At 43.6% G+C, this 16617-nt stretch overlaps 1 protein-coding gene across 5 annotated transcripts in view; it reads right to left on the bottom strand.

Moving 5' to 3' along the window:
• MAP7D2 (MAP7 domain containing 2) overlaps nt 1-16617 on the bottom strand; it is a 97043-nt gene that overhangs the window by 34997 nt on the left and 45429 nt on the right. For all 5 annotated transcript variants that reach the window (XM_057310467.1, XM_057310473.1, XM_057310463.1 and 2 more), the window contains exons 2-6: nt 14575-14652; nt 13288-13451; nt 6912-7023; nt 3574-3684; nt 1585-1707 (exon numbers count right to left, since the gene is read on the bottom strand). In XM_057310467.1, the coding sequence (XP_057166450.1) occupies nt 1585-1707; nt 3574-3684; nt 6912-7023; nt 13288-13451; nt 14575-14652 (588 nt within the window). The remainder of the gene's footprint in view (nt 1-1584; nt 1708-3573; nt 3685-6911; nt 7024-13287; nt 13452-14574; nt 14653-16617) is intronic.

Genomic DNA, 16617 nt, shown 5'->3' on the forward strand with positions numbered 1-16617 from the left:
CAAAGCCTAACGTTTTCAAGGTTCATTGCATAGCATGTATCAATAATTCATTCTTCTTCATAGCTGAGTGATATTCCACTTTATGGATAGACCACATTTTGTTTATCCATTCATCTGTTCATGGACACTTGGGTTGTTTACACTTTGTAGCTAACGCTGCTAAGAACTACTCAGGGACAAGTTTTTGTGTGTTTTCAATTTTCTTGGCTCTATACATAAGCGTACAATTGCTGGGTCACATGGTAACTCTATGTTTAACCTTTTGAGGAACTTGCCGGGCTGTTTTCCAAAGTGAGTACATCATTTTACATTCCCACTAGCAATGTAAGAAGGTTACAATTTCTCTACATCCTTGCCAACACTTACTATTTTCTCAGTTCTCTTTGAATTTTAGCCATTCTAGTAAGTGTGAAGTGGTATCTCATTGTGGTTTTCATATACATTTCCCTGATGTAATGATGTTGAGTATCTCGTCACACGCTTATTGGCCATCTGTATATCGTCTTTGTGGGAATATCACAATTACTCAAACTAGTAGGCTGTTTCTAAAAACTAGTCAGAAGTAGGTAGAGGATTATATGTCATTTACATGTTATCTAAGTGAACACACTCTCTTGGGAACTAAGACTAGACCTGCTTTAACGTGGACACAGTGTTGCGAATGTGCAAACAGAGAATGTCAGCCCTCATTAATCTTGCCATGACAGTTTGATCTGATTAGTCAAGAAAAAGCTTTGATAGTGTGGCCCAGAGTTTCCAGACTTCAGTGTGCAGGTCTGCTGGGGCCTGAGAGTCTGTCTTCCTCAAAAGCTCCCAGGTGATACCAATATTGATGGTCCATGGGCCACCCCTTGAGCAGCAAGGCTCTAGATATTTGTTGAGCTCTTACTGTGCCAATCATTGTCCTATCTCATTTCATCCTCATGACAATTTAAAATATTTCAATTTTATAGATAGGGAAACTGAGGCTTTAGGGGCACCTGGGTGGCTCTGAGAGTTAAGTGTCCAACTTTTGATTTTGGCTCAGGCCATGTATCTCAGGGTCATGAGACCAAACCCCAATTTGGGTTCTACACTCAGCAGGGAGTTTGCTCACAATTCTCTCTCTCCCTCTGCCCCTCACCTCAAGTGTGTGCTTGCACGTGCTCTCTCGCTCTCTCTCAAATAAATAAATCTTAAAAAAAAGAAACTGAGGCTTAGAGAGGTTAATTAATTTACCCAGAGTGGTAAGAGCTAGTAAGTGGTAAATCTGGTTATGGGAACCCAGAGACTGTGGTTTACAGGCTACTTTGCCAAATCATCTCTTTAAGAAAATCTACTAACCTCTACAGCTCATGAAATAGATTCTATTTCCTAACCCACATTCCCTCAATCAAAAATAATTTACTCACCTCTGTGACACTGAAAAGAAAAAAAAAACATAGTAACAGCAAAACACTGGTGGGTAGAAAGTTATTAACCACTGAAGACATTTCATGAAGTCAGCAAATGAGAAACAAAATACAAAAATTCAGGAATAACTTGTAGGTCGACCAATACCACTTTGGGCATTTTCCTCAGCGTCACCAACTTGGCCTCTTTTACCTGAGTCACTGGCCTGCTCAGAGAGCATGAGTGCACTTCTGCTTCTGGCTAAAGAAGCCTGTGTAGGTGTCAACAGTCGCATAACAAGAAAGGTTTCCATGGGACTAAGGTGTGTGCGATGAGCTGAGGGATGGAATCAAATGAAAATTTTAAAAAGCAAAATTAAAACAAAATAAAATGTTTAAAACAACACAGTGTATGATGCAAATTAACTTTTGGGTGGCAGAATGAATGTGGAAAATAAAAATATTCTAGCAAAGGATGGCTTTGGAGTTTGTCATAGTAAAATAAAACAAACGATGTGTCATTTGGAGTTTGGGAGAGTGAGTTAATTCTTTTAGGGTGTCAGAACTCATTCAATATGCTATTACGGTATCACAATATTACCTGTATCACTTGAAGAGAATTAGCCCATCTCCCAAGATGTAATATGGACTCAAGAAACCATTTACTCACCAAGTAGATCTAACATTGAGAAAAGATTACTCCTATGAAACACTTTAGGGTCCTCTGTTAAAAAACATTTCATTATACGCTGATTTTGTTAATGTATAAATATGCACCTGTTCATACTTTTTCCATGTACATAAGGGCAAAAATTAAATAAGAACCACAAAAACAAAAAATAGCCAACTAATCATCGGCTTTAATGGAAGTAGCAGTAATCATAATCTAAAATACAGAGACTGAAATGTCATCTTGATGGCTTTGGAATGTATTATATGGTAACAGATTAACTTTTCCATTACTTTGAATTTCTTGGGTACCCATTAGCCAGTAAAGAGTTTGGGAATTAAAATTTTTCAATTTATAATCCACAAGCAGATAATTCAGTTGCGAACAATATGTAATAACATACTGGTATCTTTATGTAGTAATCAATGCAAATATGAATTTAACCTCAATTTGTAACCGTGTGAATTAATGAAAACAGATGGAATACGCTCACTATGGAAAAGCCATATAGAATTAAAAGCAAGCAGATGTCTTCTCATTCAGCTCTCAATTAATTCAAGGTTTCCCATGTTCAGCTCAACCATGAATTGCATTAGAGATCAGCAACACTGACACTTATGGGGTCTCTGACACACATGACGGGCCTCTGTGCTGGAGGTGTAAGGTCAATGCCAGTGAAAAACAACCAGAAAGGCACACTGGCCTCTTCAAAGTCACAAACATTCTCCTGCTTGCCCCTTGGTAATGCCTGACCTGTTAAATAGTCCACTGGCAGCTGACACTTCTCCAGTGTTGTTTGAAAATACGCATTTAATGCATGGAGAGTTTCCCTCTCTTCCTTAACCTACATTCTCTGAAAGGTATAAATTCATACTTTTGGTAACTTATCTGAGCCTCTATTAGAACATGAGCACTTTTAAATCTATTCAGTTTCTGGAACCAGCACGCGTCCTATGCATACCATCCTCCACCTCACAATGAGTGCCGGAATAGGCTACCCATCCTTTTCCCCTTTTAAAGGCTTCATATTAGCTCTGAACTTCTGTTTTCAAAACAGAAATGGGCAGGCCTACAAACCACAAACAACAGCAGAGTCCCATTTTTTTCTTCATACATCTCAGTTTTCCACCTATCTCTGCATAATCAATTCTGCTGTTTCTGGCTAGTCAAGTAGATAACATCAATAACCAGGCAGTTACTTTTTTAACGGTCATATCTGCCCACTGGTTAATTAATTCTAGGGCAGGCTAACTCCTACTTGCACTGTGGAAAATGGAATAATCTCTTTCAGACTGAAAGAATAGCATTAATTCCTATACCTATTCAACAACAAACTGGCTCTAAAGAGTGATGCCACTTTCCAAAGTCCCATTAAGTGAGGCCCTGGGGCTCCCACATTCAGACCACAAGGCTGAATGCAAATAATTGAGGCATTTGCAGAAGGCTCAAGAGGGGCTCTCACAAAGACTGATGTTAAGACGCTCACACTAGAAAGAAGAAAACCACAGAGACCAGGTCTACACGTTCACTTGCCTCGGTCTGGGGAATAGGATATTGCCACGGTGGATGAAGACAGGCGCTTACTCATGGGAGGCTCCATCTGCTTTGGCAAATTCATGGTTGATGTTGAAAGTTTGTCACATGCTGCAGAGAAACGCATTAAAGACATTGGTATTCACACCACTGTAGACTGAGAAACACATATCCCAAAGTGTTTTTCCTGTCCTCATCCACACGCCTCCTAAACTACTGTGGCCCAGCACATGGCTTCCATCAGCCTGCTATGCACTTAGCCTATCTGGAAATGCCCAGGCCACGGCAGCCATCAGTCTGATTCAGCAAGATCTTCTCTTCAATTTCAAATATTCAGCCTCACTCAACTGTTCAACTAAAGCCACGCTAATCTCACTGGCAAATCATTTCCCGTGTCCAGGGACTTTTAAGCATATTCAGACTACACAAAAACAAAACCAATATGGACCCAGAGACAAATCACCATTGGAAAATGTTCTATGGTCTGAGACTGGGTGAGCTGAAAGCAGACTTTTTCTGAAGGTTATCTACAGGCTCAGGGTGGAGAAAGAAGTAATATGATATGCCAAGTAGCTGTATTTGAAGCAGAACAACTTTTAGCAGTTGATTTCTTTCTCCTCTCAAGAGATGGGATCACAATAGCCCTTTTTTTTAATGCTGTGACTATTTATGGTTAGAATTTTAACATGTGGTCCTGCGTTTGGTATTCTTAATTTCCAGCCATTATTTTAGATTGGTTTCTCAATTAAAACATCACAGCAAATTAAAAGGTGCTGATAATGCCCTGTCAAGCCATATCAAAGCCTCAAGCAAAAGGAAAGATGTGCACCCTTGGCTTTAAAGGAAGCAAACTCATCACTAATTATGTTCAAAATCTATTCCTCTCATCTTGTTTCCAAATGAGAAATTTGCTGTGTTTTACAATATGTCCTGACCAAGTGACAATCTTTTTTTTTTTTAAGATTTTATTTATTTATTTGACAGAGAGAGAGAGACAGCCAGCGAGAGAGGGAACACAGGCAGGGGGAGTGGGAAAGGAAGAAGCAGGCTCCCAGCGGAGGAGCCTGATATGGGGCTCAATCCCAGGACTCTGGGATCACGCCCTGAGCCGAAGGCAGATGCTCAACGACTGAGCCACCCAGGTGCCCCTGACCAAGTGACAATCTTAAATAAATTTTAATTCTCTTAAGCTGAAGCGAAATTATAATAAATTCTATTTTGGTATAAATAAAATATTTAAATTTAAAATGATGTGAGTTTTAATTTATCTACTCAATTTTTCAGCATTTTTTCTACTTTACCAAAAAAAAAATTCACCAGTAGAAGTTACATAAAACGATGTGTAAAGGGGTACACATCCCTCCTTTTTGTCCCATGCTCCAATATGGCCGGCTCAGTATGGTACTTGTCTTTGGAAATTTGGTACTTTGTTCATCATGGATTGTTCTGCATTAATTTTGATTTATTCAAATATTACTTCATCTTGATAAGGTTTTCCCTGAAATTGTATGCCCAAGTACTTTGGTTGCCTCACCATGGCCCCAAGCCCTGGGTGTGATTCCCAAGGGGTAATCTATTACTGCGCCTCTCTTTTCGGGGAAGACCAGCACCACACTACAGCTAATCGGGCCCACGGAGCAAATTCTCTGCTACTCAGCAACACCAATAAGGATTTTTCTCTAAGGAATGTTGGAAACCAAAGGTATTTATTCCTCTTGCTGTAATTTGACCTGTACTGCTGGTAAATACTGCATCCCTTTTACATCTTGTTTTTTCTTTGCCAGCCACAGACAGATTGAATTTCTAAAATCTTTATTAACTGGGAGAAAAGTTTTACTAATTCCGCTCTTGTTCTAGACCCTAAGAAATTCCCAGGCCTGAATCCAAAAACAAAGAGCCTATTAGAGAGATAAAATCAAGAACAAAGCAAACTTATCTCCTTGTTTGTATTCCCAGTGTTAGTACTGATAAACTCCCTACCACTTCATCTCAAACACCTCTTCCAGGAATCCATCACATTAATACCCAGAACTCTCTAAGAGTACAGGTTTTTGGTCATCAGAAGTGACTCGAACACCCTACTACATATTGCCCAAAACCAAAAATTAATGAGAGTGTTAAAGATCTAAATGCACAAAAGTCAGACACTGACAAGATTTTCAAGGCAGAATTTAGTGAGCTAAGGATGAAATGTCTCTAGGGCACTAGGGTGTAAGGCATGCGCACCTCCATGATGACAGAAGAACAAAGAAATATAGGCACATCATTCACATTTCTATAAAAAAAAGTTCTAAGGGGTCAGTCTAAGAAATCAATTGTAAAAGCACTTGAGACAGACACAGTGATGGAGGGGAATGATCAGAACAGTCATCACAAAACGCCATGGCACGGTGAAGCTCAGATATACCGTTGGTGGACTCGGCAGCGGTGGCAGTGGTCCCTGGGTCCGGAGGGAGGGTGCTGGCTGCTAAACCTAGAGGAGGGGGTGGGGTATTTTCTGATTCACCTACACAGCAAAAAATCAGAGCAAAGAGAGGTAAAAGAGAAAAGTCCCAATTTCTGGCTGACTTTAGTTTCTAATTAGGAAATTAGAAAGAGTAGCTGAAATGGGTTATTGACTTCTCAAAAAGAAAAAAATGAAGTATATTCACTGACAAAAGGTTAAAAGCACAATACAGCAAAGTCAAACAACTGTACTACAAACAGAACCCATCTGTTCTAAGAGCTAGCATACAACTCCTGTGTAACAGAATGACAAGATCATAGAAACGAAGACACTGAAGAGAGAGAAAGGCCACCCAGAGACTAGTTAACAGTCCACACATTAAACACTTGAAAATTTAAAGATGAGTATGATCTGGAAAATGAAATAAATAAGTCACCTTGAAACAAAATTGAAAGAGCAACAAAAATGAATGATGAGTAGGGAAAACCCCCAGCCCCTTTTGGAGGGTAACCGCTGCTCAGCCCTTCGGGGCCACGGTACAGCAGTGACTTAATCTACTGCCATTTGACCTTCCCTGAAATCAGATTATCGCTAGGCTAGCTAGGTGCATCTGGTTAACCAGGCTCTGCATTCATTTTCTTTGCTTTTCTTTTGCTTTCCCTTAAAGCCCAGTCACTGTATCAACTGCTGTTTGCCAGCAAAAAGAATGCACAGACTCCCTTCATGAGAAACGCATACACAGGAAGCTTGGCATCACATCTGAGAAAAGGTATCTGCAGATGACTACAAAGCATGCCCAGATCCAGTGGGCACCAGCCTGTGCTCACGATCTGCTGTCTGCCCCATGATCTCCCACCGGGGCCCTGCAATGCAGGGACAGCCATATACTCACCATCACGACCTCCAGGCCCGGTGGCCAGCGAAGCTCCCCACGAGCATTTCTTCTTCAGCTCCAATTGCTGCGTGCGCTCCAGGGACCGGCGCATCATTGCCTCAAGCCGCTCCTGCCCAGTTCACACAAGGGAGAATAACATAACCACCCAGCCCCACTGTGCCGCTGTGCTTCCGTGCCCAGAGTGAGTCACCAAATGGGGCTCTCGGTGCTCAGCATCCAAAACCCAGGCACACGTGCTCTCCACCACACTAGCGAGATCTTAGTGGGTGGAGAGTAAACAGTGCAGCTAGTGCAGGCTCCCAGCCCCAGGGGACAGGCTGCTGCAGCAGCCAGGCCTTGATTTGTTTAAGAATAATGCCAGACAAGCATTAACTCCTTCAGGCCTGTCTCGAGTACCATTTTGCCTCATTGAGTAGAACTGGAATTGTGCTCTGGAACTAAAGGCATTCTCTCTAGTAGAAAAGCATAAAGCATTCTGATTTGAGAAAATTTAAATTGAAATCTAATTTGAATTTCTATAGCCCTAAGCATAACTTTTTGGGGTAATACATAGCTTTGAGATCTATTTTACCAAGCCTCATTTTCATCTTAGAACTTCTTAAGGGGGAATCAATTGTTTTCTACATTGTAACATTTTCCTGTTACATAGTATTCTGGGGATAACGCTGCATATTTCAAAATTTAAAAGAGACAAGAGTAGAGAACCTCCTAGCCATAAAATAAATCATCTATGCATTCTCAAGAGTTAGATCGGAGGAGAGGAGGAGGAACTAAACAGTTTTTAGCCAGAAGAGAAAACAACAACAACCAGTCTTCTCCCTTACCAGAGCATTTATTAAAAGCACTCTCCTGTGTTAACCAAAGTGTTATTTTCATAAAGTTGGGTCTGAATGCTGGCAAATATTTCCTTGGCACTGGAGTGAAGCTGTTCTAATTTTGCATTCCCCACCACCCCAATGACACTGCAAATACCAAATCCTCTCCCTGCCTCTACTGGACAAGGCCTGAAACAAGGTAAACAGGTACATGCTGATGCCCTTTTGCCTTCATAAAACCCAACCCTGAGGTGCTCAAGGAAATGGGGTCAACCCAGCCCAACTCCAAAACAAAAAGATAACTATTTTCTCATGGCTTGAATAAAAAGCAAACAAAATTAATTTAGGGCAGCACCAACTACATAACCATGATTTAAGAGTCAGGGAAAGGTTCCTTTATTTCACTTACTAGAAACACAGAAAGGTCACTTAGGGGGTATTTGCATCCCTTGTGTCTATACCAGAGGGATGGGATGAGCATTACCCACATCTCGGCTTCTGCATAATTTTTCCCTGAATAGCACTTTGCTAAGAGATGGCCTCTCCAGGGACCTCTGAGGAGAAAGGGGATTTTTTTTTCTCCTGTGAATCTCAGATTTTTATTTGCTCTGGTTTTTGGCTAAGACTCTACAATCATGAATGTGCATTTCCTAGCAAACTCCTGTCCTTATGACCCTGGCCCATTAAATTCTTTTTTTTTTTAAGATTTTATTTATTTATTTATTCGACAGAGATAGAGACAGCCAGCGAGAGAGGGAACACAAGCAGGGGGAGTGGGAGAGGAAGAAGCAGGCTCATAGCAGAAGAGCCTGATGTGGGGCTCGATCCCATAACGCCGGGATCATGCCCTGAGCCGAAGGCAGACGCTTAACCGCTGTGCCACCCAGGCGCCCCATGGCCCATTAAATTCTGACAGCCAACCACCAGGGCCTACCCAAGATAAGTTGGTGGTTTGGAGGGACTAGAACTTTTTGACTATTCAATACTTGAAGTACAGTCGCTTGAGATTGGGACTGAAAGGTATTTCATTATTTGGATTTAACATAAAGTATTTAACCAATGACCTTATTTAAGTGTTGAAACCTTTTACCTCAGAGTGAATTTAGTATTGAGTGGGTTATGGCATGCCATAAGGACCTACATGCCAAAGGACCTCACAAGACAGTCCTTCATTTATTAGGGGACCAATGACAACAAATAACACCAAGACTTGCCAGCCAAACTTACCACTGAGCAACTGTATAGGGGTATAATTATAAGAGAATGCTCACCCAAATCCAGACCTACCACTGGACTGTTAAGTTACCTTAAAACAAAACAAAACAAAACTTCTACCATCTAACTCCAACCCACTGAGCTGCTCCAAATTCCACTGTTAGAGATACATTCCTTTGAATCATAAGCAGGCTTATGAAAATGAAGCTATCCCTGAGAGAGGACACAATCACTCTGTGTCACCCACTTTTGCAGAGGTGATGAAAAATAGGTGGTAACCAAGCTCTATGGTAAGGAGACTTATGGAACCCAAAATCATCAGAACAGGGTGATTCAAATATGTCAAAAACAAAACTGGTCCAGGGGCGCCTGGGTGGTTCAGTCGGTTACGTGCTTGCCTTTGGCTCAGGTCATATCTCAGGGTCCTGGGTCCTCAGCAGGGAGTCTGCTTTTCCCTCTGCCCCTCCCCCTGCTCGTGCTCGCTCACTCTCTCTCTCTCTCTTTCTCCCCCTCTCTCAAGTAAATAAATAAAATCTTAAAAAAACAAAACAGGTTCACTTCACTCTTATTAGAGGTTAGTCCTATAGAAGTCCCTATTACTGTGTGTGTGGGGGTGGGCAGGGAGGGAATTTTTCTGTTACTTCATTTGATGGAACGGGGATGAGGGCACCTGGGTGGCTCAGTCAGTTAAATGTCTGACTCCTGTTTTCGGCTTCAGCTCAGGTCATGATCTCAGGGTCGTGGGATTGAGCCCTGTGTCAGGCTCCGCGCTCAGTGTTAAGTGTGGAGTCTGCTTGAAATTCTTTCCCTTTCCGTCTCCCTCTGTCCCTCAGCCTGCTCATGCTCAGAAGCATGCTCTTTCTCTCAAATAAATGAATAAATTAAATCTTTTAAAAAATGGGGCTGACATTACCTGTATCATCAGATCCCTCAAGTCTACAAGACAATGACTAGCATAATAAGTCCTTAACCAATAAAACTGAACCCAAATTTGTAAAGGAAAATTATTAACAGGATAGTTTAAAGCAGTGATTCTCAAACTTGAGTCAGTTTGCATCAGAATCCTCTGGAGGGCTTGTCAGAACACCCACTGCTGGGCCCCACATGCAGAGTTTCTGATTCTACAGATCTGGGATGGTACCTGCGAAGAATTTGCATTTCTAACAAGTTCCCAAGCAATGTGGATGCTGCTGGTCCTGGAACTCACTGTGAGAACCACTGGTTAAAGGAAAGGGTGAGCATGAGAGAGCACGCAAGAAAGTTCAATCACACCAGAAGAACAGTATTAATAAATGTTAGAGCTGCATACTGCATACCGAAATTCCTGCCAAATTCTCCTCCTGCTGAGTATCATCAGATGATCAATAGAGGATGGGGAAAGGGCAAGGCAGACTCTTGTCCTTAGAATGTCCTCTATTGGGTACAGCTTAGTGGGAGGAAGGAATGAGGGGACCTCACCCTTGACCCCTTCAGCTCTGGCCCTAGATCTGCCTGGATGAACTCAGAGGAAAAGAACGAAGACCAAGATGACTCACAGAGCTGGCCAAGGAGTATAAAAGGCCTCCAGCAGGGCACAGCTTAGGCACTGTTGATGACCCAGACAGCCATCTCTGGCAGGCGTGGAGAGCTGGCTGTGCCTTTTCCACTGCCCTGACTACACGTGTTTTTGGGAAAACAGTGTGGGGACAAGCTCCCAAGGGGTTTTCAGTAGGGCTCTGCAGAAGGTCTTTCTCTTTACAAACAGACATCTACATCTGGCCAGAAGGCCACATAGTCACCATGGCCCCATGACAGCCAATGCCCTCTGATACCAGCTAGCTCTCAGTTTAGTGAAGTTTTTGTTTAGGTGAGTTTAGAAATTTCTCCTTTTTATACTCAGCCTGGTGGGTTTTGTTAGGTACCAAACAATAAGAGTTTGAGAAGTAGGAGATGAAGCCACTCTTTGAAAGAGGCCTTTCCTGGTTATCCATTTAGCATGAGGAACGCTGAGTTGGCTTCACCAAATCCCATTTCTCAGGGCTTCTAGTCAGGAACCTATACTCCCCCAAGGGGAGAATGGGTGAGGACATTGTGTTGTCAGCCCTGACCGAAGCACGCAAGGATCAGAAGAACCCACCTTGAGGAGAAAGCAGCCTTCAGCGAGAAAATGAGCTCAAGGTCAGTATCTCAAGTGGACACTGGATATCCCCTTCCCCAGGACAGGCCTGACCAGCCTCCAGCCCTCCCAATCCTCAAGACCTCTGGAAGCCCGGCTGAGTGTGGTGCCCATTTCTGTACTAGCAGACAGGAAGCCTCCTGGTCAAATCTGGGGCTCACCCACACAGATGTGAGGGGTTACCAAAAGCAACATCACGGCAACTCTAAGGATATGGAACCAGGACAGGGCCAGGAGGGAGGTGTGGAATCAACAGGTCTTTTATGGGCTCCTAGTATCAGCCCGAGAGAGGCAGGACTTGGCGGGCAACCCAAACAATTTCTAATAAGCTACAGAAGCAAAATGGGCTGCAATGGAATGAGCCATTCTTGCAGAGGCTTTTCTCTGGTTGACAGAGACAGAACATGACAAGAAGAACAAGAAAAGATTGGAGAATCTATGCAGCCATGTGCCAAGCAGTCAGTAGCCCTGCCAAAGGTTTCCAGCGAACCATGAGGGCAAATGCAAATGAGGGTTTTCCTTTGGAAAGGGGCCCCTGCAGTGTAGACCCATCCATCCTCTCCAAAGATCACCCACAAGAATGCCAAACAGGCCTCAGCACTAGCAGACTGCTGACACTGATGTGGTTAACAGGCTGGCAGGTGTGTGGAAAGTCCCTAAGCTCCACCTGGGACTCTGGGGGCCCTGAAGGTGGGAGTGGTGGCAGAGGAAGGCTGCTGTCTCCTTGCGTTGCTACACAACCACAGGAGGCCCAGACTCTCAGCCCTGACCTGCTCTATCTGGGGAGAAGAGGGAAGCCACCTCGGCTTGTATGTGTAGTGACAAAGGTCAGGCATCATCCCCCATTCCCCATTCCCCATTATCATCTATGTTAGGAGTGAAAGGAAGCACACAAAGCAAACGGAAAATTATCCTGAAGTGCAACCATTAAAGATTCAGCTGAAGTCACTGAAGGGAATCTAACATTTCTGAACACTACTCTGTGCAAGATGCTTTGCTGGAACTTTTACAGAAGTCACGTCCTTTATTTCCTGTGACCACCTCTGTTTTGGGTTGAAGAGACTGAGTGAGAGGGTTATGAGGAGCTAGGTGACTTGTTCCTGGCTACCAACTGCCCAGTAGCAGAGCTGGGATTTGCACTGGGAGCAGATGAATCCATGCAGTTGTCAGGCCACAGCCAGCAGTGGTGAATTGGGGCTAAGACCCTTGCAATGACTTTCATTTGCCAAGAGGAACAAAGAAATCACCATTTAAATGAGTGCTTTGTGGGCAAAGATGGGTCAGGTCTAAGTGTGTGTGTGTGTGTGTATGCGCACGCGTATGTGTACACGTGTGCACATGTTCATGTTTTTTTCATTTAAAAAAGAGGAAGGGGTAAAAGATGTATAGTCATAACCCATATAGAGATTTAAAAAGATACCAAATCTATACAAATGTCTCTGAATCCTATAGAGCTGGTGATTAATAAACCTCTATATTGTTCATACTAACTGATGAGTCATTATATCTTATGAATAAAAAATGATCATCACCTGATACAAGGCTATGATTACATCCTTAAAATATACTTGTTAAGAAAATCTATACCCCAAATATGCTTTCTAAATATATTTTCAAAGTTTAGTAATAAAGGACTCTGCAGTGGTAATAACACTCCGTTTCTTTTTTAAAAGGTAACTTTAGAGAAAGGATGATTAAAGCAAGGAATGCATTAAAATTTAAATATACTAGCATGTTTGTATTTGAAGGCAGACTGTTTGCTGTGAATAACAGGACCAAGTTACCCTCTCTCCCCACATCCCTTCCTGCAGGCCCCTATCCACCATCCTCTCTGAGTCTCAAAGTCAGAGAAGGTTAGGTCTGGAAGAGGCCTTGGAGATTGCCAAATTCAACCCCTCACTTCAGAGATAAGCAAATCAAGCAAAGACCCAGACAGACCAAATGGCTTGCCCAAGGTCACATAGTAAATCAACACCTAAGCTGAATGATTAAGTCTCTTCATTCTTATTCCAGTGGGCTTTCAGTATACCAGTGTCTTGCCTTGAGAGAGAAGGCACGTTGAGGCACCAGGGAGAAGACTCAGTAGTAGATCTCTCTTGTATCCCAGAGCTGGGCAGGCCACTCAGATCCCTTGAGCACCAAGCCCTATGGGAGCTGCTGCGATGGCTTGAAGGTCCTAGGACCTTACCTCCTCCTCCCGGAGCTTCTGCTTCCTCTTCTCTTCCACAGCTGCCCTCTTCTGGTCCTCCCGCTGCCGCTGCTCTTCCAGTTTCCGCCATCGCTCCTCAATTTGCTTTTCATACTGGAGTTTCGCTCTTTTCTGTTTCTCCAAGATCTGCTGCTCCCGGGCAGCTGGGGGAAGAAAAGTGGAAGACAGGTGTCATTACCAGAGCACCCCACGCTGTTTGGATTAACCAAAATGCAGAAGCAAGAGTGAGACAAAAAAAGAGCCCGCTGGGATTCTAGGTTACAGTGATTGAGATGAAAGGTTCTGGCATCTCTGCCACTAGCAGGGTGACTCTGGGCATGCTAACCACATCATCTCTCTGCCTCGGTTTCCTCTTCTGAGAAGTGGGGACCATCATGTCTGCAAAGTCTCAGTATGGTGAAGATTAAATGAGGCCGTGCGTGGAAAGTACACAGTAACAGGCCCTGCACATGGGAGCCACAACTACTGCCACTATCAGCAAGTCAGACCTGTCACGATGGCTAAGCCATACTCTAGGCTGAGAAGTGAGTTCTAAGGGGTCATCCACTAAAGACCATGTTAACGGTGCACATACCATGCATAAGATATTGAGCTTGGTGAGGGCACCAACTCATGATATTCCCCTCAAGACATTTCCTAAGGACTATCGACCTGGTGGTGTCAGGGAAGGGTTCTCTGGGGATAATAAGCTATACATCAACTGGCAGGAGGCAATCAAGAAGAATCTGAAAGCTCACTTGTGTCAATTCAGTGGGGAAAACACTATTTACCTACTTCACAGGACCCTGTGGGGAACACATCGTACTTATCTGTCTATAGTTTGCAAGAGCTAAGAGAGCCTTTCTCAACTGGGTTTCCCATCCTAACACAGAAAATGTCTTAACTGCTAATTTTCTCAGTTCTGAGAGGATGGCCCTTCTAGATGCCCTGGAAAGAGCCTGAGTGAGTGCACATAGTGGGTGCCTGAGGAGGTGGGGGCAGTGACTTTTTCTTGCTCTTAAGCATCATACCCACAGTCCCTAGCAGAGTATCTAGAACATAGCAGAGGTTCAATGTTTGCTAAGTGAGAAAATGAACTGTTCTGAGAATTAAATGACAATTGTGAACATCGAGCCAAAGTGTCGATTCGTTCCCCAGTGCTTCATGTTCATCTAGCAATTGTCCTAGCTCTCTTCCCATTCAGTCATCAATTTCTAAGGATCTTCAGAAAAGACACCACCACATCTCTATTCCCTTGGACCTAAACAGCCAAAGGGCACAACTTACCAAGACATTTTTCTCTTTCTTCTCGTCTTTCTTTAGCTAGTCTTTGTCTCTCATCAGATCTTAAAAATCCATCCATGCCTATAAAAAATAAAATATGATAAAATAATTCTTCCCTTTTTCCCCACCTGCTGAGTGCCAGGGGCCACTGGTCCTGCACCCTGGGTCTGGCCACACACATACATCATCCATTGCCATCACTTCATCCATGGAGTCCCAATACACCATTCCCCAACACACACACACACACACACACACACACACACACACACACACACGGCCAGGCCCTGAGAGGTGAGGGGTGGCAGCCACAGCTTCCACACTCACCTACCAAGCTGTGCTGTGGCGGCCCCAGTGCCAATCCTGGAGAACCACACCCTTTACCTAGTACTCTGTCCCCAGGACTGGACCTGGAGGGGTCAGGAAGTGCCAGGGAGGCCTGGCAGGGTGCAGAAAAGCCCACCAGGTCTCCCCAAGCCTGGCTCCCAGGGGAGAGGAGAAGCACAGAAGTGGACACAATTATTACACAGATAGTCAACATCCTACTCTCTGAAGGGAGGCAACTGCTGAGGGACACATACAAGCTCCTTGGGTAAGCACTAAGAAATACAACACTCAAGTTTGATTTCGGTCCTGTTAAATCTGCTCCAATGTCAATCTTAGTAGTTTAGAATAAAAAAGTAGAAATATAATTCATTCCTGTTTGTCATTTAAATATTTACAACAAATAAAATAGAACAGATGGCAGTACCCCCCACAAAATGTCCAGGACACATCCCAGGAGCTCCACATCTCCACCCGTCTTCTACAAGACCACAAACGGCTTTCTGAATCAAAAATCAAATAATCTTCATGGTCATTTTAGGATTAGAAATAATTTACTGCACTCAGTCACGATCAGTCATTCATGAGCATTACTTATATAATGTTCAGGCACAACATCTTGGAGAAACCAGCTTTTGTGTTAGTACAACGAGACTCACTTTCATGATGCCTGGGCCCTCCTTTCTGGTAGCATCACACGCTGACCTCATTGTGTGCCTTGCTGCCAGAGTTACCTGCACCCCTTTGGCGGAGGTTCCTGTGACTGTCCAGGAGAAAGACCAGAGACTTGGACTTGGTGTAGGCAGCAGGAATGCAGATAGAGATGGATGTGATAAACACTGGATTGTTACAACTCCCCATGGGCATCCGACTTTGCAGCCTGGATTACGTATCAGGGATATTAAAGCTCAAGACTGAGGTACTGGAAAATCAACCTGGACTATAAATGCCATTACCCATGTTTGTTTTTAGTTAACTCTTAACCATGATACTACCGACAACATAAAAACATCATCAAGAATTTGAAGGCCCGACTTCTTAGCTCATCGTTGCTGGCTCCCAACAATCTGACCCCAAACTCTCTTACCAACTTGACATCAGCACTGTCCCTTTCTTCCACACACCTTCCAGCTCAAAATGCCCCTTCTCCCATACCTCTTAAATAAACACCTATTTAAACCCCATCCACCTTCCAGACCCCACTATTCCCCAGAACTTATGATGCTCTGCGCTCCTATACAGTTAGCAAAAGCCTTTTCATCCTGCTTGGCTGCAGACTTCTCTGATTGAGTCGCCCTGGGAGGAGGGAGAGGCTACTGAGACAAGGGTATGTCTGGGTCACCCCTGCTCGGGGCACTGCCCCCCAGCTGTACCCCTAACGTGAACACACAATGCTCAAAGGCAGGCACATAGTCAGTGGAAGGGAGACAAAACCTGGCTTTTCTTTTCTCTAAACACTTTCAGGCTCTAGTGTCTACCTCAAGAGTTTGATTAATTAAAATTTATTCTGTGTGAAAAGTTACAAAGAGAAGCTTACCACCCTTAGACAGATGTTTGCTTGTGTCAGCACCCAAATCAACCTGTCCATCCCAGCAAGACCCGAACCTTACTCTGTATTGCCCACGCCACCCTTCAGATGTTAATGGGTCAGCCCTCTATCTGAGGTACAGTCTGAGAACCACTGAAAGTGTTCTTCAAACAGAAGAAAAAAACTGAGGGAAA

The sequence above is a fragment of the Ursus arctos genome, chromosome X (assembly GCF_023065955.2).
Source record: "Ursus arctos isolate Adak ecotype North America chromosome X, UrsArc2.0, whole genome shotgun sequence".
Taxonomy (NCBI): Eukaryota; Metazoa; Chordata; class Mammalia; order Carnivora; family Ursidae; genus Ursus; species Ursus arctos.